We start from the raw sequence: 23,188 nt of genomic DNA on the forward strand, positions 1-23,188 counted from the left end.
GGAAGGGCGGCGGTCACGTGACGGCGAGCGGCGTTCCGCGGACACTGTAAACAACATGGCGTCGCGGAGCGGGCGCGCGGCCTAGGCGGGGGTGTCTTGAGAAGGGTACGGTCTCGCGGAGCAGCTCGTGGACAGGAACCGCGACCGTGTCGTAAAGAAGCTCAGCAGCAGCTTCAGCTTCAGATTTTTCTCCTCGGGACGAAGTCTGTCTTGTATGTTTGGTGCTTCGTTCGTTTGGCGGAGAGGTCGAGGGCAGAAGCGCGCAGAGCAGGAGGAGGACGAACAAACACGGTGAGCTGAGCTCTTCTTTCTGACACAACACTCCGTTTGTTTGGCTGGATGTGTCTGTCTGTCACAGTGTCTGTCTGTGTGTGTGTGTGCGCGCGCTATCTCAGTCTGCACTGCTGCCACCCCCCTCTCTGTGTCTGTTTTGTTTTCTGCACTCTGTGTGTCTGAAGAGAGACTGTGTGTTTGTCAGTGTGTGTCTGCCACTGTGTCTCTCTCTCTCTGTTTGTCTGTGTATGTGACACACTGTGTGTGAGAGAGACCGTCTCTCTGTTTCTGCACTGTGTGTGTGTCTGAGTCGGAGTGTCTGTGCGCGTCTCTCTCTGTGCGTCTGCGCTGCCACCACCGCGCGTGTCGTGTGTGTCACTCACTCTGTGTGTGAGAGAGACCGTGCCGTGCCGTGCGTGCGTGCGTGTGTGTCCGCACTCGTCGGTTACCACGCGGACCGGTGCCCTGTCTGTCCGGTGCAGTCAGAGGGACAAGTTGTTGTTGTTTCGTTGTCGCACTTCTGTCCATCGCATTCATTCATTACTGACACTTTTCTCAATGTTAACATATCTGTTTTACACAGCTGCTGCTGGGTCATTTTACTGGAGTAACTTAGGGTAAGTACCTTGCTCAGCTCAGGGTGCAGCGGCTCCCCTTCCTACAAACGGAATTGGGACCGAGAGTCGGCAGGGGTTAGAGGTCGCAGGTTCGAATCCCACCTCCAGCTGTGCTACCCTTGATCGAGGTATTTACCTCCAGTAAAATTACCCAGCTGTGTAAGTGGCTACATAATCATGTGGTACCTTTATGTTGTAAGTTTCTTTGGAGGGATGTGTCCACTAACTGAATGAATGCAGTGTAAAAATGGCGGTACTGGACTTAGTGAAACAACGCTGTTTACAGCAACGTTACACCCCCCCCCCCAGCCCCTCCCTGTGATGAGCTCGTGCACACACCTGCATTTTCGAGTCCCTAGGCTAGCAGAGGTTGTTGTTGACCTACTGTAAATAAGAAAATACCAAGAACCATTCAGAGAGCCAAACGAGAGTGCGCTCATCTTTAGCTCCAGACTCCCCCCCCTTTTTTTTTTTAACCCTACACACTCTACACATCACACAGATTGACTAATACCCAATACAAAATTTCTGTTTAAATGAGTGTATTGCAGTTTATTTGGCTGCAGGTAATTTCTGAGCTGAAAAATGTGTGTAGAAAAACTTAGACATCATACCGCTGGATATTTTAATTTCATTGCAGCAGCAATGGGCAGTAAACCAGCAGCATTCAGGTTACAAGTCCAGATTCTTAACCGCTACACTACTGCTGGCCTAGTCTCTCTTTCTGTACTTGTAAGTTAAAAAAGAATGGGATTCTTTTCAGCCAGACCACTACAGTTACTATGATAAGCCCCGTAACACGTATGTACTTTCTTTAGACAGACTGGTTCCTGGGGTAGTGGGTGGAGTTGCACCAACAAATTGGGCAGGATGAGCAGTACTAACAGCGTGTTTCAGGATTGGACTGAGTGCTTCCAACAGCAACATTTGACACATGTCTGGCATCTCTCACGTGCCCATGATGGAAGAAACAGCCCCAAAAACAAGCTTGTTGTACCGTAACATACCTGAATTTGCCAAAGAGAAATTAAAACCCACTGAGACCACTTCCTGAATAACAAGTATGGAGGCTGCATCTGTTCGAAGTACATGAAAGAAACTGCTGTGGCTGAGTTCAGATTTCTCCTTCAGCCTTTTGGTCTATGGGCTCTCGGTCCAGTTCTGGGATGTCCGGTCGGGAGACCAGCGGCAACCCAGATCAGTCGGAATCAGGACCCAACCAGACGACCAACCAGCAGGGCCGCAGGCAGGCTGAGAGGCAAGCGGAGGATTACCAGTCTTCAGCAGAAGACGACGTGGACTTAGCTCAAGTGCTGGCGTACTTACTTAGGAGGTAAGTGTGAAATGGTGACTCACTACATGGTCACGTTGCTCTTCAGAGTCGTAAGGCCTGCCAGTGTATTTGTTATGGCTTTAATTTTCCACCTTTAGTTATACTTCCATGCACCACTAACATAATTAGTTTTATACTCCAGCATTAATAAACCAGTACAGTACTCTGAGTACCTGTACTCTCATCCCTTACATAATGGGGTCCCATGCAACTAAAACTACTGCAGATCCATGTGAAAATACTGTTATACAGAAATAATCCAAAGACAAGTTCAGTGTAAAGAACAGATGTTCGGGGGCTTAAATCCCCCCAGTGTACACACAAATAGGAAGAGAATGGGAGAGCACAGCAAGCCTATGAACATTGGTTTTTAATTTTCACGGTATTGACGTGTCTGACCAACAGACTGAATGAAGAGACTGTCTTCATGCTGTTTTCTGTAATTTACTCTTCAGTTCCGTGACGTTTGTGCCTGTTTTATTAGTTAACAGTACTTTTCAGTGTCATTTTTGTCTAGTCTTCCTCTATGCCCTTTATTTCAGTATTTTTAAATGAGCATTATTATTTATTACACATGCTGCAATACTGCTTCTTTATCTGAGTGTGTGGAGACATTTTATTTCAAAATTTAGATCTCTGTGTTCAAATATGTCTGAAAATGTACACTTTCCAGTTGTCCTTTTGTATCATTCTTTTAGCGTTTCCTTTTCACTGTAAGTTTTTATTTACATTGTTGTTACTGATTGTTTTGACAGAATTGCATACGTGCTCATCGCGTGCCGTCTTTGTGTTGCTTCCATCATTCCACGTTACAAATACCATTTGGCATTTTACTTTTGCCTTGTGTTGCTGCACGTAGTACATACTTCTCTTTTGCTGCAGGAAGTGTTTCCCTTTAGGTAGTAGCAGCTCATAGTCATTTTCTGCCTATTACCTGTTACATGATCTTTGAAGTATCCGTGTGTCACAGCATATGTAACGTGCTAATGAAGGCATTCCGCTGAAACACTCGTGTCATGAAAATAAAAAATCGATTTCGGTAAGCTCTGTGTGCTCTCCCATTTTCTTCCTAATTATACAAATGTATACAACTTTCTTATGAAGCAGATATTTTAATAAACCGGTATATTTGTCCGTTGCGCAGTCATTTTATGTTCACAACATGTGGGATCACCGCTAGTTAAGGACAGAGATAAACACTTTGTGTCTCAAACCCGAAATGTTTTTGTCCCTCACTGCTGTCACTCTGGCTATTTTCTGGCAAGACCTGGTGCGTTAACCTCTAAATTACCCTAGAAACGATGATTGTTAGTGTACACACAGCGTTAGGTGGTGGATGGAGTCCTGTTCCGTTAAGGAATGCTTCCATTACAAAACCAACTATTTACTGCCTCCTTCCTGTCTGTCACACTGCGAATCCGAACCAATCAAAGCCTAATTAAGGTAAATTTAAATAATGACTCAAATAGGAGATCCAGTGCTATTATTATTCATTTAGCTGTTGCTTTTCTGTAACGTCTTATTGTTGAGGTGCTTACAATTATTTACCCATTTCTAAAGCGCAGTAATTTAAATAATGTAAAGAGCGTTCAGAGTCCAGTTTCTTAAGAAGCCTTAACCTTCAGGTCCAGTGAAGATCATTTAATGACAAATATTTGACAGTAACACTATGCAGTGCCTATAAATGCAGTGTCCTCATAAAGCCTGTGAGCTTGTAAATTTTTTATTCCTTTATATCGTAAACATCCATGAGCCAGACTATGAATAAATGAAAACGTCAGGCAAGAAATAATATTTTTGTTTAAAATATATTCATAAATATAGCTTCTGTCTCACAGTGCCTAGGTGGTCCGAGAGGCCATGGGTTCGATCCCCGTTCAGTCTGTGTAGAGTCTGCATGTCCTCCCCATGTCAGCGTGGGTTTCCTCCGGGTGCTCTGGTTTCTTTCCACAGTCCAAAGACATGTTGTTCAGGTTCACCCATAGTGTGTGTGTGAGACAGAGAGAGTGTGTGTGTTTCTCTGATGTATGGAGGAGTGACCCATTGTAAGTAGTGTATCTAGCAGTATAAGTCACCGCAGTGAATAAGGTGTGTGGGCTGATAACACTGCATAGAGTTCATTGGAAGTTGCCTTGGAGAAAAGTGTCTGATAGTTTACATTTCATTCCATTTATTTATGCTGGCAAGGTTATTGTCTTGCATTAAAATACAGGGTCTTAATTTTAGGTTGTATTTCATCCAGGAACCTCTCTTTTTTTTTTTTTTGGTAAAAAATTATCATAATTCAGTTTCCTCACAACAGGAATTGAACTGGGTGGCATCATGGAACAATTAACCCTTTTGTGTGATGGATGAGTTTACTGGAACACTCAGATAGGCTCATTTGTGTAGTTCTCCAAGGATTCTTATTTTGCTGTGATAGAAATTTGTGTTCTTTCTAAATAATACATTTTACAACATTTGAAATAACTTTTGAATTAACTTTTGTAATGCAAACATGTAAATTATTGCTTCTGAAGAACTTTTCTTAAAAAGCTGTTTCCCTTTTGTGTTTGGAGGGGCCAGGTGCGTCTGGTCCATGGGGGTGGGGCTACAGGACTTCAGCTCGTCCAGTCGTATTCTGACTCGGACGATGACAGTGACGGAGCCTGGGAAGGTCGTCTAGGAAACCGCTACAATCCCCCTGGTAACACGGTCGGGTGACTTTTTGTGCGTGACAGATGTGCATGTGTCTTTTCGCCGTGTGTGTCTGAAGGTTTTTGGGTGTCATGAGATGAAGGAACAGACTATGTTTGTAGCTGTCACACAATACACACGTCTGGGCCTGGGACAGCATGGCTTAAATGCATTTTGATGTTTCACGCTCCCTCATCAGTGGACTCCCAACCCGACACTCAGGATGTGGATCGGAGCGAGATCCGAACTCAGATCCTCCTGGCCACGGCCTCCTCAGCCTCCAAAGGCAAGCAGAGCTTTGCCCACATGCTGAGAGAGGTGAGAAGGGTAGTGCTCATCTTTGAGTGTGTGTGTGGGTGCGCTTGTGTGTGACAATCTCGTACCAATGTGTCGTTTCAGAGGGAACAGGGGCGCTGCCTGGGCTCCAGTTTTTCTCACGGAGAATGCAGTCGCATTCGCTCACAGTGAGTTACATAAACCTCAGGACATTCACACCTCTCTAGGGATGCTTTCCTAAACATGGCTCCCCAAGGCTATGGGTGCTTCCACTCGCTTATGTGTCACTTGGAGAACGGTCCTAGAGCAAGTGCTCCACAGCCATTTTTTTCCTTGAATACAAGAAAACTTCATCTAAGAGAAGTTTTCTCTCTCTCTCCTTCCCTCCCTCCATTGTGCACAATACAAATGTGATGTAGGAATAGCAGAGCTCTTCACTTTGAGTTTCTGCTTAGACTTTTCTCCCAGAAGTTGCACAGCAAGTGGCTCGTGAATCGAGGAGGAGGAACAGGCAAAATGCTTGCAGCTGCAGCCCAGTGGATGTTTCACTCAGCCCTGTTTGGTGTACCTCTTTTGAGATGTTTGATGCACGCCTATTCTTTCTGTAACAGAAACAATAGTTTTATACTCCAGATCAGTTCTTGGTGATTTTTTTTCTTTACTGGTTATTGGTAAAATGCAACTACCACAGTGGTATGTTGACTGTATCCACCTACAGTACATGGAATCACTTTTGTGATTGTAACTCTTCTTCCCGTCTCAGCTTCCTGCCCAACCATGTGGCCCATAAGGAGATGTACCATCAGAAGGCCTTCTGTGGAGTCTACAGTGAAGATGGCAACATGTTTCTGTCGGCCTGCCAGGGTGAGCACATTTCTCATTGATGGGGCAGCTTTTGAAAGTGTATCGGCTTGTTTGGGCTGTGACCTGTGTCCAACCACGGTCCGCGGGTCCCTTCTGCCACAGATCAGAACGTCCGGCTGTACGACACCAGCAGGGGCCGCTTCGCACTGAGGCGCACAGTGAAGGCGCGTGACGTTGGCTGGAGCGTGCTCGATGTGTGCTTCACCCCCGACTCGAGCTGCGTGCTCTACTCCAGTTGGTCTGACTACAGTAAGATGGAAGGGTGGTGGGGATATCGAAGATTTGCTTGGTCCTGTGAAGTGGGCTCATTTATCCAAGGGATTGGTGGCAACACCCTGTGAATTTTGTGGTGTTAATGATTGAATTTAAGTGAAAAGTAATGTGATGGTACCACAGGCTTGGTAGCTTTTTCAACCGCCATCTTGAGCCATTGGGTGGTAAAGTGATGGCTCTTCCTCATTACAAACTTGAGAGATGAAATGAATTTAGAAATGAGATGAGTTTCAAAGGGTGTGGATGACAGGAAAAGGAGCGTTGCTGACTGTTCCCAATGATCAAATTGGAGTAACACGATATGCCAGGTCACAGCAGCTGTAATTTGGCTGCGGTGTGTTACTGTGGAAGCACCTGCTGGATTTGGCTACAGTGATTTTTATTGCAGGAGGCATTAAGCTAATTCTGCTTATATGAGCGTATTTAGACCAGTGGGGGATAACATGGGGGTTAATGGTTCATTGTAGGAGTGATTTTTCGCCACGTCTCTGGAATTGAGCTCATGCAGGTTTTGTGTTTTTATTGCTTGCAGTTTCACTTTGAAGTCCAACTTGTGGTTCACTTAAAATATTTTATATGGATCCTCTTGTTTTTTTGGATATTAACATTTCATAGAAGCGTCTTCTAAAACCTAGAGCTGATGCATTGAGTGTAAATGTCTTGATGGTTAATGTCAGAGTCTTGTGTGATTATCCCTTGATGCTGGGCGGTGAGCAGGATATGTGCCCCGAACTTAGCGTTGCCTGCAGAGCAGTGCTCCTCTCATTTACTGACTTTCCCCTTTCTCTCCCCTGCTAGTTCATGTTTGCAGTCTTACTGGAGACAACGAGACCCACACGGCTCTGGACCTCAAGTTAGTGCCTGACTCTGGCAATCGTGGCACCCAAGGCTGGATCACTTTACGTTTGGTTTCGGGTTCCAGCAACAGTAACATCACTGATATTTGTGCATTAAAAGTCTACAGTATGATGCAAAGTCCTTTATAAGCTTTAATGTTCTGTTTATTGATGAATTCCTTTTCAGCCATTTATTTACCATTTCTGCATGTGCTTTGTGGATGTTTTGGGGATGTCTTGGCATGGAACGCATCTCACCACTCTCTCCTTCTCTCTATCTCTGACCCCTCTTAGTCCGGATGAGAGGAGGTTCTGTGTCTTCTCTCTTGCTGCATCCTCAGATGGGAAAGAAGTCTTGGGAGGGTGAGTGTGTTTCGCTTTGCATGTGGATTGATGCTCAATCAGTCAGGAACTATTAGTTTTCGATGTCACTTGCGAAGACATGCAAAGTTGGCGTGCAGTGAAAGGCAGCGACCGCGGCACAGACGCTGAGGTCGGTGTTATCCAAAGGGATCGCACTGCATCACATTGCATTGCATCGCGTCATTCTCGGGGCGAATCGGAGACACTCGAGTGAGACGGATTTCCACAAAGAGCGTTTGCATTCAGCACGTGTCTCTCACTCTTGTGGTTGCTCAGAGCGAACGACGGCTGCCTGTACGTGTTCGACCGTGAGCAGAACAGGAGAACGCTCAAGGTCAGCCCCCCACCCTCGTCTGCTGTATCTGGGCTGCTCAGATGCCCCCCCACACACACCACTGCAGCCATGGCGTTCTGTTGTGCCAGTTGCAGTATTTAATGTGTGTTGGCAATTAATATATGTCATGGTAATTGGAGAAGAAAGTGGGAGAATGCTTATTCCTGCATAAAGTGATAAAGTGTAATACTGGAGCACATTTTCATTCCTTTTATTCTGGGTGTAGCACATGCCAATTTTCTATTCATTACTCATCCTCCAAGAAAAATTCTGTTCTTTCGACTTGCGCACAAATTTGTCTGTAATATATTCATATAGGTAGTTTAAAAAAACTTCAAAAGGATGAAAATACTGAAGTCATTTTAGTTCCGTCCTCTATGATCAGTCTGTGTCACCGCATCACTGGGACAAAGAGCCTGTTTGATGTACAGCTACTGTTTCTGTCTCTGTTTCCAGATTGATGCGCATGAGGATGATGTGAACGCAGTGGCGTTCGCTGACAGCTCATCCCAGCTCCTGTTCTCGGGCAGCGATGATGCACTTTGCAAAGTGTGGGACAGGCGGACGCTCCAAGAGGACAGACCCCAGCCGGTGGGACAGCTGGCAGGACACAGGGACGGCATCACTTTCATACACAGCAAAGTAAGTACACTCTCACCCGATGTCACCCGATGCTGCGGCACCACTTCGGACCTAGAGCAGCAGGGACGTCATTGTGATTTCAGTCTTTGGGTGCACTTCAGAAATGGAGAACTTCAGACTGGCCTTTAGGTCTCAAGACCTATCACACAGGTCACACTTCTTGTCATCTAACGTTTGGCCTACGTGCTTTACAACACAGCTTGCTGTACTGTGTGGCATCTGGCACCTGAGGTGAACACGTTCCTCCCGTGACTCAATCAATTTCCAGGGAGATGCACGGTATCTGATCAGCAACTCCAAAGACCAGTCAATCAAGCTGTGGGATGTGAGGAAGTTCTCCCCCAAGGAGGGCCTGGCTGCTTCCAGACTGGCTGTCACCCAGCAGAACTGGGACTACCGCTGGCAGCAAGTGCCCCAGAGAGGTGTGAACGGGGGGGAGTGAGACATCCGGAGAGCCTGGCGGGTTTTGGGTTGGCAGGATCCCTTTTCTCTGCACCTTCTCCAGTCGTTCTGGTTTTGTGCTCAAAGAAATGTACCTCTCTGGTATCTGTCCCAAGACTGCTTCTCTTCCATCTGCTTTGTGGTTGCAACACGGGCCTCTCTTGCAGCTCATTTAATTTACATATTTTTAAAGAAAGTGTTAATCCTTATAGTGTGTGTTGCAGACTAGAGGGTTTCATTGTCTCTAAGTTGTGGTGCACAAATCATCCAGTGAACACACAGAGCTGCCGTGATGTTTACGCTTTGGTTAGTGCATGTCTTTGAAGAAATTTTACTGCCTCTTGTACCTTAAAGGGGTCAAGCTGGCTAGAGGTTGATAGATGGTGGTTGAGCACTGGATGTGGAGCCCAGCTCATTTGTCCATGTGTCCCTCAGCTCTAAAGAGGCACAAGCTGACAGGAGATACCTCAGTGATGACGTACCGCGGTCATGGTGTTCTGCACACGCTCATCAGGTGCCGCTTCTCCCCCGAGTTCAGCACAGGCCAGAGGTTCATCTACACAGGCTGCTCCACTGGCAAAGTCGTCAGTGAGTATCTTCTTGTGTGTGTGTTTCTGTGTGTGCGTGTACGCGCGCAGCACTGTAGCACCTGTCTCTTAACAGTGTCTTTATACAGTACCTGCAGTGATTTAATGTGCTCTCCTTTGAACAGGTTGCTTTTGGGTAAAGGATTCTCTGTCATTTATGTGAATAGGTTGTTGTAGACTGTTGGAACTACTGTTGTTGCATCAGAGCAGCATGTCGCTAAGGATACAGGCCTATAACCTGAAGGTTGCTGGTTCGCATCCCAGGAGAGAGACTGTTGTTGCCTACTGTTAGCCTGTATTGCTCCAGAATAATATCCAACTGCTGTATTGGGCAGAGTTTTAAGAGCAAAAAATTAGTAGTATATTAATTTAGGGGACACTTTTGTTCAAAACAACTGACAATTTTAAGTTTTCAAGGATTTACATTCACATTCATTCATTTAGCAGACACTTTTCTCCAAAGTGACGTACATCTCAGAGAAAGTACAGTTTGTACATTACATTAGGAGAAAGAGACAGTTGCAGATGTGTGATTCTTAAGTAAACCTAGTTTTCTTTCCACTTTATCCACTGATGTTCATCACGAGTAGGTGCACAAAACTCAGGCTAGACGAATCCTGATCACCTTCCTACAATTTTTAAAAAAAATTTTTTGAAAAAGTACGCAGACATTTACGTACAATACAGGAGTAGTGACTGTGTAAAGGCTTATCTGGGCATGATCATAAAGTTACGGTGCTTGAACATTTACACCATACATGATTATACAACAGGGTTATTATTGCTCTTGTCATTAGAGCAATTCAGGGTTAGAGTAGCAGGAGGTGGGACTTGAACCTATGTCCTTGTAGTGTGTGGTGGCAGCTCTGACCGCTGCTCTATCCGCCATCCCTGAAATACTCTGCTTAACCTTGATTAGACATGTGGAAATTATGTAAATGTCTGTCGGTGTGTTAATTTGGTCTCCTAAGCATGTACCATGTGTGAACTCGTGTTCTGCTCCCCCAGTTTATGACGTGCTGACTGGCAAGGTGGTCTCAAGGCTGTCCGACCACAAAGCCTGCGTGAGAGATGTCAGCTGGCACCCTTACCAGGACAACATTGTCAGCAGCTCTGTGAGTGTCCTCGTGCCCTCGAGTGTGTGGGCCGCCGACTCTGTGTCTGTCACATCAGGGTGCCGGGGGTGTGTTTGTGTCACCCACCTATTTTTGCTTGCGCTCTGTGCTGTTCACTCTCCAGTAGTCCCCGTACCCTCCATAGGTGGTGACACATCCTCTCTTTTTCCAGTGGGATGGAGGGGTGCGGCTCTGGGAGCACAGACAGACTCACCCGCTGGACAAGGAGAGGGGCAGGGAGCGGCTGCACGATAGGGTGGAAGAGGACAAGTGGTGACCCCCACCCTCCCCAATTGGCTTTCTGTTGCGTGAATGTTTGTAATTGCAAATCTACTGATTATACATGGTGCCATCACTGGAATGGAAATATTGAACAGGTATCACTTTCTTTAGCTGAATCGAGGGATTGTTGGACACGGCTGGGACTTTACAACTCGCCAGTCATGAGCAGGAGTCCCCAACTATGCAGCACTTCACAAACATACCGAAAAGTGTATATAGTTTCAAGAATCAGTATACAAATTGTTCCACAATGTTTTGTTTTGCTTTGTGTTAAAGCATTGGCCAAATAGTTGAAATACGAGAAGTATTGTTGTTCAAACATTACAGGAAATGTGCACAGGAGCAAAACAAAAAGAAATGTGAAAAAGTCATTTCATGTAATCTTTTGCAGAAATATTTTGTAAACAAATGTAAAAAAAAAAATCTAGCTTAAAGATTTGAATGTATGTCTGTGTATTAAAGCTGAGTGGGATTTGAGGTGAGGATCAGTGTGAATGTACATGACTTACGGTGTTTCCATCAGTGTCTGTTTCACAAATTTTACAGTAATAAAAATCACTTTAATTTACCATTGTTTGCTTCTTTTGTGTTAGATTTTACTTTCTTTTCCAAGTACTTTGCTTCCAAGTGTATCACAGACATGATGATTAGTCAGCTGCAAGAGGCCTTCTGATTTACTTTATTCAACACCTCATGGCTGGATGGAATGTCGTCGAGTCGCTATGAGCCGAACTCGACCGCTAGCGTGTGTTTCCGACGCAAGGGAGCAGCGGAAGTGATTCGCCAGTGCCTTCTTAGCTGTGTGTCTGGGTTTAACTATACCAGCTCCACCCATCCTGAACTGGACTCGGAACCCCAGAGCTACTGAGCAGCCCGGACCTGTGAGACTCCCGTTTCACCCGCCTTGTGAATAAGGACATAAAAATGAGTAGTAATCACATACTGTACACGCATCCGAGGAAAGTCTTGCAAGTAAAACACCAGAGACAGCATACAAGATTAAAGTTATTTTTGCATTTATCTGATGCTGTTCTCCAAAGCGACTTACAACATTAAGGTGTTTACAGTTATTTACCCATTTATACGGCTGGGTAACTTTCAGCGTAGCAATTTAGGTTAAGTACCTTACTTCAGAGTACTACAGCTGGAGGTGGGACTCCAACCTGCGGGTCCAAAGGCAGCAGCGCTAACTGCTATGCTATCAGCTGTCCCAATAAGAGGACAAAGAATCAGAAAAAATTAACTGGCCGAGGAGGGGAATTTTATTCCGCTTCATGGGAACGAAGCCAAAAAACACGAGCGTGACCTTCAGCCTTTTCGAGATATCGTTCAAATGTCAGGCAAAGTGCCCGATGACGCGGACACCTTTTAAAACAGTTTTTAAAAGTTGGCAAAACCTTTCCTTCTTTAAACGGGTCGAGGAAGAGTCGTGTCTATATTATGCGTAGAACGAAAGACTCATGCGGGTCAAAACGCGTCGTCTCCTTGAACGTAAGTGCGGTGCTTTAGTTTGCGTCTTCCTTCAAAACGCACCATCCGAATGGCCTCGGCAATCAGCCTGCGCCGTCCTTTATTGAGCCGCAAGAACGAACAGGTGCCTGAAAGCACCTTTTCTACGTGTAAATCACAGGCGGGACAAATGGCTCCTCGCACCCTATAGTTAGACGCTGGAAGTGCCGCCGTGGGGGTCTCAGGGGGTCTGCGGCTGCATATCGCTGTGGATCTCTAGCCGGGGCTGGTGTTGCCGTTCGTGTCCGAGTGCCCAGTGTCCCTGCGAGGCATCTATTAAACAGAGAACACACCCCCCCCCCAGCAGGTGGACATGTCTGTGAAGACAGGAGCTGCTTTGGGGGGCATGCAGAGGGAGGCAGGGCTGATACGCAACCATTGTCTATATGACTGTAGCGCATGGGTAGTGCCCCAGTCGGGGGGGGGAGGGTGACGAGAGCGGGGGCGGTTAGCAGAGTGAAAGGAATGTGGGTTGTGAACTAAAATTAGAGCCCAGCGTCGCGGTGGCAGAGCGAAGCTGGGCTCGGACAGCGAGGAAGCTAAAGGGGACACGGCACCAAAAAGCCGTTCGGCCGTTCGTCGCTCGGCGAGCATCGCGGTCGTGGTGGCGACGGAAGGCAACCGCGTAAACTGGGAGGGGTGACGGGAAAGCCTCCCCCACACCCCACCCTTTGACTGACAGAGACAGGCTTCGACGCTGACAGCTGAATCTAAGAATGGAGAGGTTGCAGCTAAAAATAAAGGAACGGAGAGGTGTTTATTTAGCGCTCGGTCAACAACGCACCGAGCGGAGCGTAGTACAAGGAATAATTTCGCTCTGTATCGAGCTTCATTCGGCCAGCCTAAAAATAGCCGTGTTCCTCACACTGTACGCCTGCTCTGCAGATCCTTACGCAACACGCTCGCTAACTTGGAGCGCGTTGCCGTACGTGCTGTAGATCGTTCGCTCGGAACTAAAGCTGCTCTCGAGGGCCGGCGGACGAAACGGTTCCCTCCCCGAGCGACCGCAGCTCTGGCCGTCGGGCGTCCGTCCTCCGTTCCCTCCGCAGGGCCTCAAACCCATTTCTGGTGCATTTATGTAAATGGGTTTTTGCATTCCTCCCCGAGCGAGAGGAGCTCTCGTTTCTGGAGGAGTTAATGGCTCGTCTGAAAGGCATCAGCCTTTCCAGCGACGGAAGGGAAAAACACCAGTGTAACGGGCGGCCGTGCCCAATAACACCTTAATGCCCCAGTAGAAGGGCGGTGCAGGGAGGCGAGGCTCTCGCTCGAGTGCGTAAGACCCCGGCGCAGCGGAAAAGGGCCCCGAATTCTTCACTGAACCTCGGCAGCACTTTGCCGAACGCGGAGGCCGCTGCCGCGCGCTCGACAATTGTCACGCCTGACCTCGGCGTGGCCGTCTTCCACCGTCCCCCCGCGACACGCCGGACACGGCCGCGCGTTCACGTCACGCGTCCCCCCCACCCCGCTCACGTCCGCCCTTTTAAAAAGGGGGGCAACGTGACACCAGCGGCGGGAGAAACACTTGGTGAGAACATGTCTTTTTCCGTAACTCGCCATGAAGGGAGCGGGGGCGGGGCCGGGGCCGAGGCCCAGCGACGGGGACGCGCTGGTCTTCTTTAACCTCGGAGCAGTTTGAGAGACGCGCGTGCGAGAGGGAGCAAGAAAACGATGGAGTAGTGAGGAACGCGACCGCCACGGATTTACTCTTCCTTTGTCGGCGATACAACGAGAAGGGCGGCCGTGTAAACCGAGAGCAAAGCGGGAGAAGGTGACCGAGGACAACAAAGGGGGGCGGGTCAGGGGACCGGGAAGGAGGTCAATCTGTTAAAACGGACATTTGGACAAGAGCTCGAAGGACACGACCAGCGACCCGGGGATGGGAATACCGTACGCGTGAGCCGACCGCGCGCAACTGCGGCGAGAAGGGCACGGGAGCGGCGGCGCAGCGATCGAACCCGACCGCTTCGGTAAGACACGGGGTCGGAGGGAGGGGGCCGCTTGGCTTAAGATTATCAGGTTACCAGACCTCTGGGTTCCATAAACAATACGCTGCCAAGCTCAGCGGTCGCTGGATTGTCACCACGGGATTACAGAGTAATTGAATAAAGAGGAGGTTCACCGTGAATTACCGCGATAAATACGTTCTTGAGGCAGAGGAGCCGCTGAGCGTCGGGTCGCGAACAGGAGGAATTTCTGCCGCGGATCGCGAGGGCTCATTAACTGCATATTGCTGCATCATCAGATTAGCGGAGTCGGGGCTCGAGGACAGCTGTCCCGGCGTGCGGCGCCCCGCTGAGGGGCTCAGGAAGGAGCGCAGCTGCCGTGCTTCCCTGGGGGCCACCGGACGCGTCACCTCCGCACGCAGACGATGCTCAGCTCGGTCCTGGTGGCGGTGACGGACCTCGCGGCCCGGCTCCTCGGCAACGCCACCTTCCGACGCCACTTCCACCTTCTGCTGTCCGGCCTGGTCGTCTTCGGCCCCGCGCTGAGCCTGTGGGTCTCGCAGTACAGCGTGTTCGCCAGAAAGAGTCACTTCCTGTACAGGTGAGGCTGCCCCTCTCCCTCTTCGAGCGGAACGGGTGAAACGGGTCGCGGCAGGGCGGTGCGGTGCGGCGCGGTGCCCGGCGTTAACCTCTGACCCAACCGCCCCCCGTCAGGATGTTCCTGCGCTCCGGCTGGGGCTGGACCTGCGTCTTCGCCGGTTCCTTCGTGTTCCTCCTGTCCTTTTCCGTGCGGCGCTCCGTCACCCTCTCGCTGCGCCACCTCTCCCGGCTGGCGGTGGCGGGCGCGCTGTGGGTCGGCTTCCGCCGAGCCATGGCCCTGCTGGAGAACGCCACCGGGAGCTGCTACGAGCCCCTGAGCGCCGCCCCGGAGCGCCACCCTGCGCAGGGCGCGAGCGAGGCCGCGCAGCCCCTGCTCCTGCTCCGCGAGGGCGAGACCAAGGCCAGCTGCCTGGGCGCCGGGATGCTGTGGCGCGGCTACGAGGTCTCCGAAGACACCTTCCTGCTCTGCATGTGCTGCCTGCTGCTGGCCGAAGAAACGGCCGTCTTCGGGCCCTACCTGGCCCTGGGCGGCCCCTCGGGCGCCCCGCTGCGCCTCCTCTTCCTCTTCTGCGTGCTGCTGCTGGGCCTCTGGATCTTCCTGCTGCTCTGCCTCCTGGCCCACTTCCCGCAGTTCCCCACTCAGCTGCTCGGAGGCGCTCTGGGCTGCCTGAGCTGGAGGGGGCTCTACCAGGGCTGGTACCGCATGGGCCCCGGCTGGTTCTGCCCCGGGCGTCCAGGAGCGGGGTTGCTGACCGCGCAGCGGCGGAAGGACGGCCGCAATGCGGACGCGCGCGGCGGAGCGCACAATTAGGGAGGACGAGCGGAGGGAAGGACGGCGAGAGTCCAGAGGAACCGAACGCGGTGTCGGTTGGGTGCGCGTGCGGCGCGGCGTGAGGGAAGCGTGAACAAAATCACAGCGAAAGGGCTGCTTCTGAGGGCGAAGCCCTTCCACCCACGAGCGGTAGCAGTAATTCCGTCCACTTCGCTCTGCGGCGCTCAGCTCGGCGCTGGGTTTCCTGCTCTCCGTCCTCCAGGAAAAAGGCGCCGGAGCAAACGGGTGCTGCACGTCTCCTCCTTGTCGGGGCAGCAGCTCCGAACGGAGAAACGGGGTCAGCGTGCGTTCCGGCGCGAGCGGCGCTAGACGCCTACAGCCGCAACTCACGACGTCGCTCCGGCGAGGGGACGGAGGAGAAGTTCTTCGGGCGGCCGGTTCCGGAGAGCCAAAGAGCTCCGTTGCCGGGCGGAGACTCGGGTTAACGGGGTAAATTGGCTGCTCTTTGTGCAATCGCTCAATTGAAAACACGTTTAAAACAAACAAAAAAACGTGACGCGCACGGTTAACGTCCCGTTTCTCCCTCCATACCGATGGAATTTCACGTACGAGTGTGGAACGACGCCGGTGCCCCGTGGTGCCGCCAGCGACCGGCTTCGGGGTTCACCGCAGCGCTGCGCTTCCTCCAGCTCGCAAACGTTTCAGTTACTCTGGGCATTAAGGTCCATTTTCCTGCCGTGTTTCTACTTCCAGCTCAGTGAGTTTGAGGTCTTTTTTTTTAAAAGCCGTCTTGAAAAAGTGACGGAAAGTTTTCAAAGATCTCTTCATCTGTCCAACACTTTTACTGCGTCACCGTAAAACACTCGTTAGAAATAATGGCATCCAGTGCCACTTACCATAGTCAGTGCAGCAGAACACGCACGCACGCGCACACACACGCGCACACACACACACACACACACACATACACACACACACACACACACACACACACACACACACACACACACACACACGCTCTTTGGTGAAAGCACGTTCAAACACTAAAAAGCAATATTACTTTTATTCACTTATCGCTTCTTTATTTGCAGTAGTCAGTGAAAGAGCGAGGCTTCCAGAGCATGTTGCTGACAGGTGGGGGTCTGCGGAAGTGTGCTGTGCGGAAGTGTGCTGTGCTGGAGCGCGTCGTCCCGGAGGGCGCTTTTACACGTACAGTAAAGGAGTGTTACTGTGTCCTGTACTCCGCGTGCTTCTTCCCTCTTGCCGGACGTGGACGCGAACCTCAGTAGATGAGGGCCTTGCTGTCTCCTCTGGGTTTCGTGATCTTGTCGTAGTTCTTGCCGATGATGTCGTGCAAAACAGCCTGAAATTGAGGACAGCAAGAACACTAAGAATAAGAAAAATAATATGAGCTGTTGCATGTGGCCTGTGCTCTCTCTATCTCTCTCTCTCTTTCTCTCTCTCAAGTGGTTCTTCGCTTTCCTTTCTTTGTTTTTCCACTGAAATGGCATCGAAACGTAATACAAACATGGCGGTGCTGTATGTAACGCCGGTGACCTACAGCTCCTGGGTTACGGGTTCGAATCCCGCTCTCGGTGGCGTTTACACGGCCTCCCCCTTTTCGAGAGCGGCTCCTCCGTGCGTTTCGGGTGAGTCGACGCCTCTAAATTGCCCCCAGTGAGCTGATGCGAGCGCCGATACCCCGTGTGTCCGCCGCCAATGGCGTCCCGTCCGAGGTTCACCCCGCTTCGCACCCTGTCGTTTCCCACGTGGACTCCGGGTCCTCTGGGTCACCGGTGCAGCGGTTACCTTTCGGCTACTTTAATAACGGACTCACGAAGCGCAAAACGCACAGGAGGGAAATCCGGGACTATTGTGACCGGAAGCAGCGAGACTCCTGGTCGACGTCCGTATCGTTTGCTCAGCATGTCATTTACCCAGCAAGAGTTACGCTGTTTTACCCACGGGTGCCCGCGGGCAGCCGGGTGCTTTTACTGGAGCAATTCGGCCGGGGTAAGTACTTCCATCGGGGGGTAAAGCGGCGGCAGAGACGATCCGACAGCCTTCGGGTTACGAGTCCACGTGCTCGACCGGCAGCTACAGCAGTATTCAATTCAGCGGGGTTCTTCAATTCTGTTGTGCCACTTTGCCTCTGCTCTGAATTGAAGAACTGAAGAAGCACATCTGTGGCACAAACATGTAACTGAGGGTATAATTATACGCGTCCGCCGAGTTCCGAGCGCTTCGCTACCGCATTTCAGCGCGGTGACCGGACGGCGAAGCGAAGAGCCGCGCGAGCTGAGCGACGACCGCCGTCGACTCACGTAAGTGTTGCGGATCTCCAGAGCCATAAAGCGCAGCTCGCGGTACTGGTGCTGGTCCAACTCGTGCACCAGCTGCCGATAATCTCCCTGAAACAGACACGTCAAACGGTGAGTGCGCGCACACACGCACACACGCACACACACACGCGCGCTCTCAGTTCAAGCTGGAAGCCCCGAAGCTCTTATATAAATAACCATGTTGGAAATGTTTCCATTCACACTCGTCCTGGCGCGCTCCGAGGCGGTGGGAAGCTCGCCCCCGCACCAATGACGATAAATGCCAAGACGCACTCACCACATGTGGCTGTTTACAGGCCTTGGCTACAGCGTCTCCTCGCTCACTGTAGTACCTTGTAATCCAACAGAAATGTGTTACTGAAACTGAATAACAAACAAAATAACGACAACTTACACACTTTCGGCACGATACGCGTACGCGGCGAACTCGTCGTCGCTTCGCACTTTTTTTCGCAAAATCCCGCCGAGGCAGTAACCCTTCGCGGCGTTTCGATCTAAGCGCGACGAAGCAAACGGGTAGAGTGGCTCTTACTTGGTGATCTGCGCCTGGAATCCTTCTATCTTGGTACGAGTGTTGGTGAGGAACTCGAACACTTTTTCCTGTAACACAGAGCTGGGAAATTATACACACATGATCTATTATCAAACACAGCGCTCGCAAGGAGCCAAGGTCACAGCTTTGGCTTTTTTCGCCGCTGCTGTCGTCGTCGTCGTCGTCGTTCATCCTTCATTTCAACGCTCGCTCTTGCTGCGACCGGTACTAGTGACGGACGCGCATTTCCGTGAAATCGTTCTGTCGCTTTCGGGAAAAGAGCCCTTCCTGTCACTCGATAGCCGTCTCCGCGCCAAGGGCTCTTTCTCACGCCTGCCGCGCCGCGCTTCGATTTTACATCGATCGTCCCGCTTTGAGGCCTTGCGTCTCTGCTGCACGCTTACATATTTCTGCGGCGCTTGAACAACGTTCGGGTTTTTATTATTCTCCTTTTATCTCACGCCCTTGACCAAGGTCACTTAAAATGTCACCTTTGTACACCAAGCGACTTACAATTAATGGCCCGTTTATCACAACCGGGACTCTTTTTACTCGGTTTAGGACAAGTACCTTGTTCAAGCGTAGTACAGTAACACTGAGCGTTCGAGGCAGGGTCCCCGACCGCTACGGCACCCGCCGCCCCATTATTACATGAGCTCTCGGTTCATTTCGGCGACTTTCTGCTCGGTTTCACGATACGCTTTTAACTTCCCGGATTACATTTCACCGTGTTATGGAACTCTAGCTGGTAAAAGGAACATTTCCGTCCGCTGCTCTGCCGAGAGACGCCGTAGCAGAGGTAACGACCGAACGTGCGACAGGCGCGGCGACGGCGACGCGAAGAACCCGAAACGCTCGGTTAGAGGAGCCGAGACTGACTTGGACGGCCACTCCAAAGTTATTCCCGTCTTCAATCTTCGGAATCTGCAGCTGCACCCACATGGAAACCTGACAGCGCGAGACAGAGACAGTGCGGTAAGAACGGAGCGAGCGGGAGGATCACGCTCGGACGCGCGTTAAAGGTCCCGACTCACAGCATTGAGCTTCTCCTTGAGCGTCTGGAGGTCTGGTTTGACGAGCTTGATCAGATGCTCCACTTTGTCGTTGCTGGCGACCGGGCCACAAGGTGGGCCTGGTGACAAACAAACCGGTTGAACTACGTGACGTGAGCGACAAAAACACAGGAAAATGAGGCGGCGGCGGCGTTAATGTAGGGGAAGCGAATGACCAAAAATAGTCAGGGACAAAAGGGTGTAATTTCGCCGAATAAGCTGAGGACCCCACACAGGCATTCATTTCAGAGACACAATGTGAAGCGGAGCTATTTCTGTCGCGAAGCTGCTCCGCGGACGGAAACGGTCGTTGAAGACAGCACCCTCTGGAGGGCGAGGTCGGGCGTGCAGAAAAATCGCTCGAACGTTTGTTCGTTCGTTGAGCCAACGCTTTCTCCTTTAGTTACCGTGGTAGGTGACTTACATTTATTTACCCATTCATACAGCATAGTGATTTTACTGGAGCAATTTAGGGTAAATACCTTGCTCAAGGGTACTAGAGCTGGGATTTGAACCCGTAACCTTTGGAGCCACACAAAGCAGCTCTAACTAACGTGCCACCAGCTGCTCTTCCTCTGGGACTCGGCACTGCCTAGGTCACCGACAGCCAAGCGCCGGGCGACGGCCGTAGGGGGGCATTTTCGTAAAAAAAAGCGTGAGCAGCTGGACTCAAGCGAAGCGTTATTGTCCTACAAATGGAAGAATCGGTTTCGCCTCCATGATGTGAATCTACAAGTCGACGTGAGAATCGTGTTGCGTTTCAATTTCACGTCCGGAGCCACGGTATCCGCACATGGTGAGAGATTATTAATAGCAAATCTCTCCTGGAAGACATCATTTTTTGACGAAAGTGTTTTGATCTCGGTCAAGTTCAAACCCCGTGCATATGTTTGACTTTGACTATCAGAGCTATAATAATAAATTTATATTTATTTATAATAAATTCAACTAGAAAACACTTTTTTTTTTAACAATAATTAACAATTTGCAGCGATAACCCCAGCGCACAGGTGGGCAACCAGCACTGGAGGTTATCGCTGCAAGTGACCCTTAGAATATCACAGAATCACTGCAAAACTACAAGACACTTTTATATAAAAATAATCAATAACAGAAACATGTTGCCAGTAAGAAATGGGGGTTTGACAGAACCGGGGGTCTCTCTAGATGAAGAGGAATTGAAATGTTGAACCTTCATCGTCTTCGTCGTCCTCCTTTTCTTTGTCTTTCTTTCCTTTCTTTGCTGCTTCCTGCAGAAAGAGCGGGAGAAGGAGGAGACAGAAGCGCGACTTGCAGGGTATAATTATCGTAGAAGAGCGAGAAGAAAGAAAGATGGTGAGGAAGTCATTGGGACTGCAGTGTGTGCAAACAGGAGGCCTTCCCTCTTTCACAGAAAACTTCTTCATCCACGTAAGGCTGGTAAACAAAAGATAAAGATACACACACACACACACACACACACACACACAAATTATCCCAAACGGGGTCGTGGCAAACCGGAGCCTAACCCGGCAACACAGGGCACAAGGCTGTAGGGGGAGGGGACACACCCAGGACGGGACACCAGTCCATCACAAGGCGCCCCAAGCAGGACTCGAACTTCAGACCCACCAGAAAGCAGGACCCGGTCAAACCCGCTGCGCCACCGCACCACCGTAAGATAAAAACACTGTAAAGTTTATTCTTGTGATAAGTAAAAGTCCAACAGTGTTTTTTTCCTCCCTCTGGACAAGCGTTCCCTCACCACCGTAAACGCAACGAGGTACCTACAGTAAAACACTGTAAATATGTCAGCTCAATTTCTCAGTGTCACGGAGCAAAGTAATTCGCCACAATGTCAGCTGGTAACGTTTACAGTTACTTTTTCAATTACTGTTGTCTCAAGGCCTAATTTACAATTAACAGGGTAAAAACAGCAGAGCAGTGGTGAACCTGAGACAGAAGAATATGTGACGAGATAATTATGCAGGTGTACGAAATTAAAAAACAGGCCACCTGGACCTCATGGAGGACAGCAGGCCAGAGGAGAAAGGCTGGAACGTTAAGCAGGGGGGAGCAAATACCTCCTCCTTGTTTTTCCTCTTCAGCTCCTCCTTGGCCGGATCAGGTACAGGAATGTCCAAGGGCGCCTTCAGCAAGGTCAGGTCCTCCAAGCTAAAGGAGGTCTTCGGACCATGCAAAGGAGGAGACGTCGTTACTAGCAGAGACCTTCAGAAAGACATCCAACCTACATCGGTGCTCAGTAGAGTTATTAGCCACACAGGTGGGATGTTTATCGGTCACGTTATGGGGCACCGGGTCCCATCGTCCCCGGGGCCTTTGGGCGTTTCTGGTCCTTCAAAGGCAGACACCCTCGCACAGGTGACGCTACCGGCGTTGATGAGACTCCAGGCTGCATTTGGGCAGCTCTACACATTAGGCTTCCTGGGAAATGATCACGTTCCCACCGCCTGGTGACGCTTACACTCTGCATTGACTTTTCTCCTACTGCATGACACGAGTCACGTCTTCCGCGTAGCCGAGCACACCGTGTTCCAGCAGCAACGTGACGACTGAGTTGCACCACAACGTTGGCTGCCAGCCATGTGTGTACCTGAGTTTACCTGTGTGTACTTGCCCTGCCATTCCCACCTCCCTACCTGGAGGACCTTCTCCATCTCCTCAATCTTCTGAGGGAAAAATGTGGACACCAGACACTCTGCCTGGGAGAGGAACACAAAGAATGAATCCATAAACCCTCTCCTTAGCACGGTAACAACTCCTATAACTAATACTGGTAAGTACCTCATTGGCAAGGTGCTTGCAGAAGTTGTCCACCTGAAAGGTAGAAAACGGAAGACAAGCCGGTGACGCGAAAGCACAACATTCACAACTTTTCTGTGCGACGTGACGTTTCTGAGAGGTTTGTGATGAACATCATCACGCAGGAAGCCCACTGACTGTTTTCGAGAGTCGTGCAGAATCACGCCTAACTGAGAGACGGACGGAACTAAGACTAAGTTCACCTGTTTTCTCGCACCCAGGGCCAGGGCCAACTCCAGGGAAGACATGGCGCCGCTTGACTTGCACTTTGACGATCGACTGGCGGAAAAGAAGCTTTGCGAGGTTTCTGTCACTCTCTTGGCAACGAGTAAATAGCGTGTGGGGAAAGTAACGGGCTCCTTGGCAGCGCTCAGAGCACAAACCGAAAACGAAAGTAAAACGGCACGCGCGCGCGGAGTGAGGCGGAAAGTCGCAAAGCACTTCGGGACTTGTAGTTCGAGCCGCGAGTGAAACTTCGCTGCGCTTTTCGCTTCTTCTTTACCTCGTACTTTTCATAAAAGGGCTTTTTTATGGCCCAAGAAGAGTAAGGGCACAGGTGACTTGTCGTCAAAAGCGACGTTTTTCACTTAAAATAGTTCATTAATAGAATCAGTTCGAGTTCATTCAGAGCTGAGCTGTCACTCGAGTTACGAACAGGAGAGAGCAATGCTGCTGCTCTTTCTTCATGAAGAAAACACCTCCAGGTCTTTGTGGGATGGAGGTG

The 23,188-nt window shown here is 50.1% G+C and overlaps 3 protein-coding genes across 3 annotated transcripts; 2 read left to right on the forward strand and 1 right to left on the reverse strand.

Moving 5' to 3' along the window:
• The first annotated feature begins 33 nt into the window (after positions 1-33).
• Positions 34-11,446, forward strand: dcaf11 (ddb1 and cul4 associated factor 11). Its single transcript, XM_018745158.2, has 15 exons — positions 34-291; positions 2,022-2,223; positions 4,782-4,909; positions 5,099-5,217; positions 5,299-5,363; positions 5,939-6,039; positions 6,142-6,288; positions 7,111-7,165; positions 7,443-7,511; positions 7,788-7,845; positions 8,302-8,487; positions 8,756-8,909; positions 9,364-9,516; positions 10,524-10,630; positions 10,803-11,446. The coding sequence occupies exons 2-15, from the start codon at positions 2,033-2,035 to the stop codon at positions 10,905-10,907; spliced, it is 1,638 nt and encodes a 545-aa protein (XP_018600674.1). The 5' UTR covers positions 34-291; positions 2,022-2,032; the 3' UTR covers positions 10,908-11,446.
• Positions 11,447-13,994: 2,548 nt separating this feature from the next.
• Positions 13,995-16,715, forward strand: fitm1 (fat storage inducing transmembrane protein 1). Its single transcript, XM_029253524.1, has 3 exons — positions 13,995-14,388; positions 14,664-14,965; positions 15,079-16,715. Exons 2-3 carry the CDS (start codon positions 14,790-14,792, stop codon positions 15,773-15,775), a joined length of 873 nt encoding a protein of 290 aa, XP_029109357.1. The 5' UTR covers positions 13,995-14,388; positions 14,664-14,789; the 3' UTR covers positions 15,776-16,715.
• An 86-nt stretch (positions 16,716-16,801) lies between these two features.
• Positions 16,802-22,741, reverse strand: LOC108930086 (proteasome activator complex subunit 1-like). The gene is made up of 11 exons (XM_018745140.2): positions 22,668-22,741; positions 22,447-22,479; positions 22,302-22,364; positions 21,726-21,827; positions 20,855-20,912; positions 19,645-19,742; positions 19,490-19,558; positions 18,611-18,678; positions 18,356-18,410; positions 18,061-18,147; positions 16,802-17,099 (listed from the first exon to the last, which is right to left on the reverse strand). The coding sequence occupies exons 1-11, from the start codon at positions 22,710-22,712 to the stop codon at positions 17,019-17,021; spliced, it is 759 nt and encodes a 252-aa protein (XP_018600656.1). The 5' UTR covers positions 22,713-22,741; the 3' UTR covers positions 16,802-17,018.
• Positions 22,742-23,188: the final 447 nt, after the last annotated feature.

The sequence above is a fragment of the Scleropages formosus genome, chromosome 7 (assembly GCF_900964775.1).
Source record: "Scleropages formosus chromosome 7, fSclFor1.1, whole genome shotgun sequence".
In the NCBI taxonomy this organism is placed as follows: Eukaryota; Metazoa; Chordata; class Actinopteri; order Osteoglossiformes; family Osteoglossidae; genus Scleropages; species Scleropages formosus.

Bases quoted from the DNA above. Each gene is read 5' to 3' on its own strand.
- dcaf11 (XM_018745158.2), top strand. From the start codon at position 2,033: ATGGGCTCTCGGTCCAGTTCTGGGATGTCCGGTCGGGAGACCAGCGGC. The intron at 8,488-8,755 runs GTAAGTACACTC...ATCAATTTCCAG, and splicing joins TCACTTTCATACACAGCAAA to GGAGATGCACGGTATCTGAT. The intron at 10,631-10,802 runs GTGAGTGTCCTC...CTCTTTTTCCAG, and splicing joins ACAACATTGTCAGCAGCTCT to TGGGATGGAGGGGTGCGGCT.
- fitm1 (XM_029253524.1), top strand. From the start codon at position 14,790: ATGCTCAGCTCGGTCCTGGTGGCGGTGACGGACCTCGCGGCCCGGCTC. The intron at 14,966-15,078 runs GTGAGGCTGCCC...GCCCCCCGTCAG, and splicing joins AAGAGTCACTTCCTGTACAG to GATGTTCCTGCGCTCCGGCT.
- LOC108930086 (XM_018745140.2), bottom strand. From the start codon at position 22,712: ATGTCTTCCCTGGAGTTGGCCCTGGCCCTGGGTGCGAGAAAACAG. The intron at 22,365-22,446 runs GTACTTACCAGT...TTCCTCTCCCAG, and splicing joins GCAAGCACCTTGCCAATGAG to GCAGAGTGTCTGGTGTCCAC. The intron at 18,411-18,610 runs GTAAGAGCCACT...TTGGATTACAAG, and splicing joins TTCCAGGCGCAGATCACCAA to GTACTACAGTGAGCGAGGAG.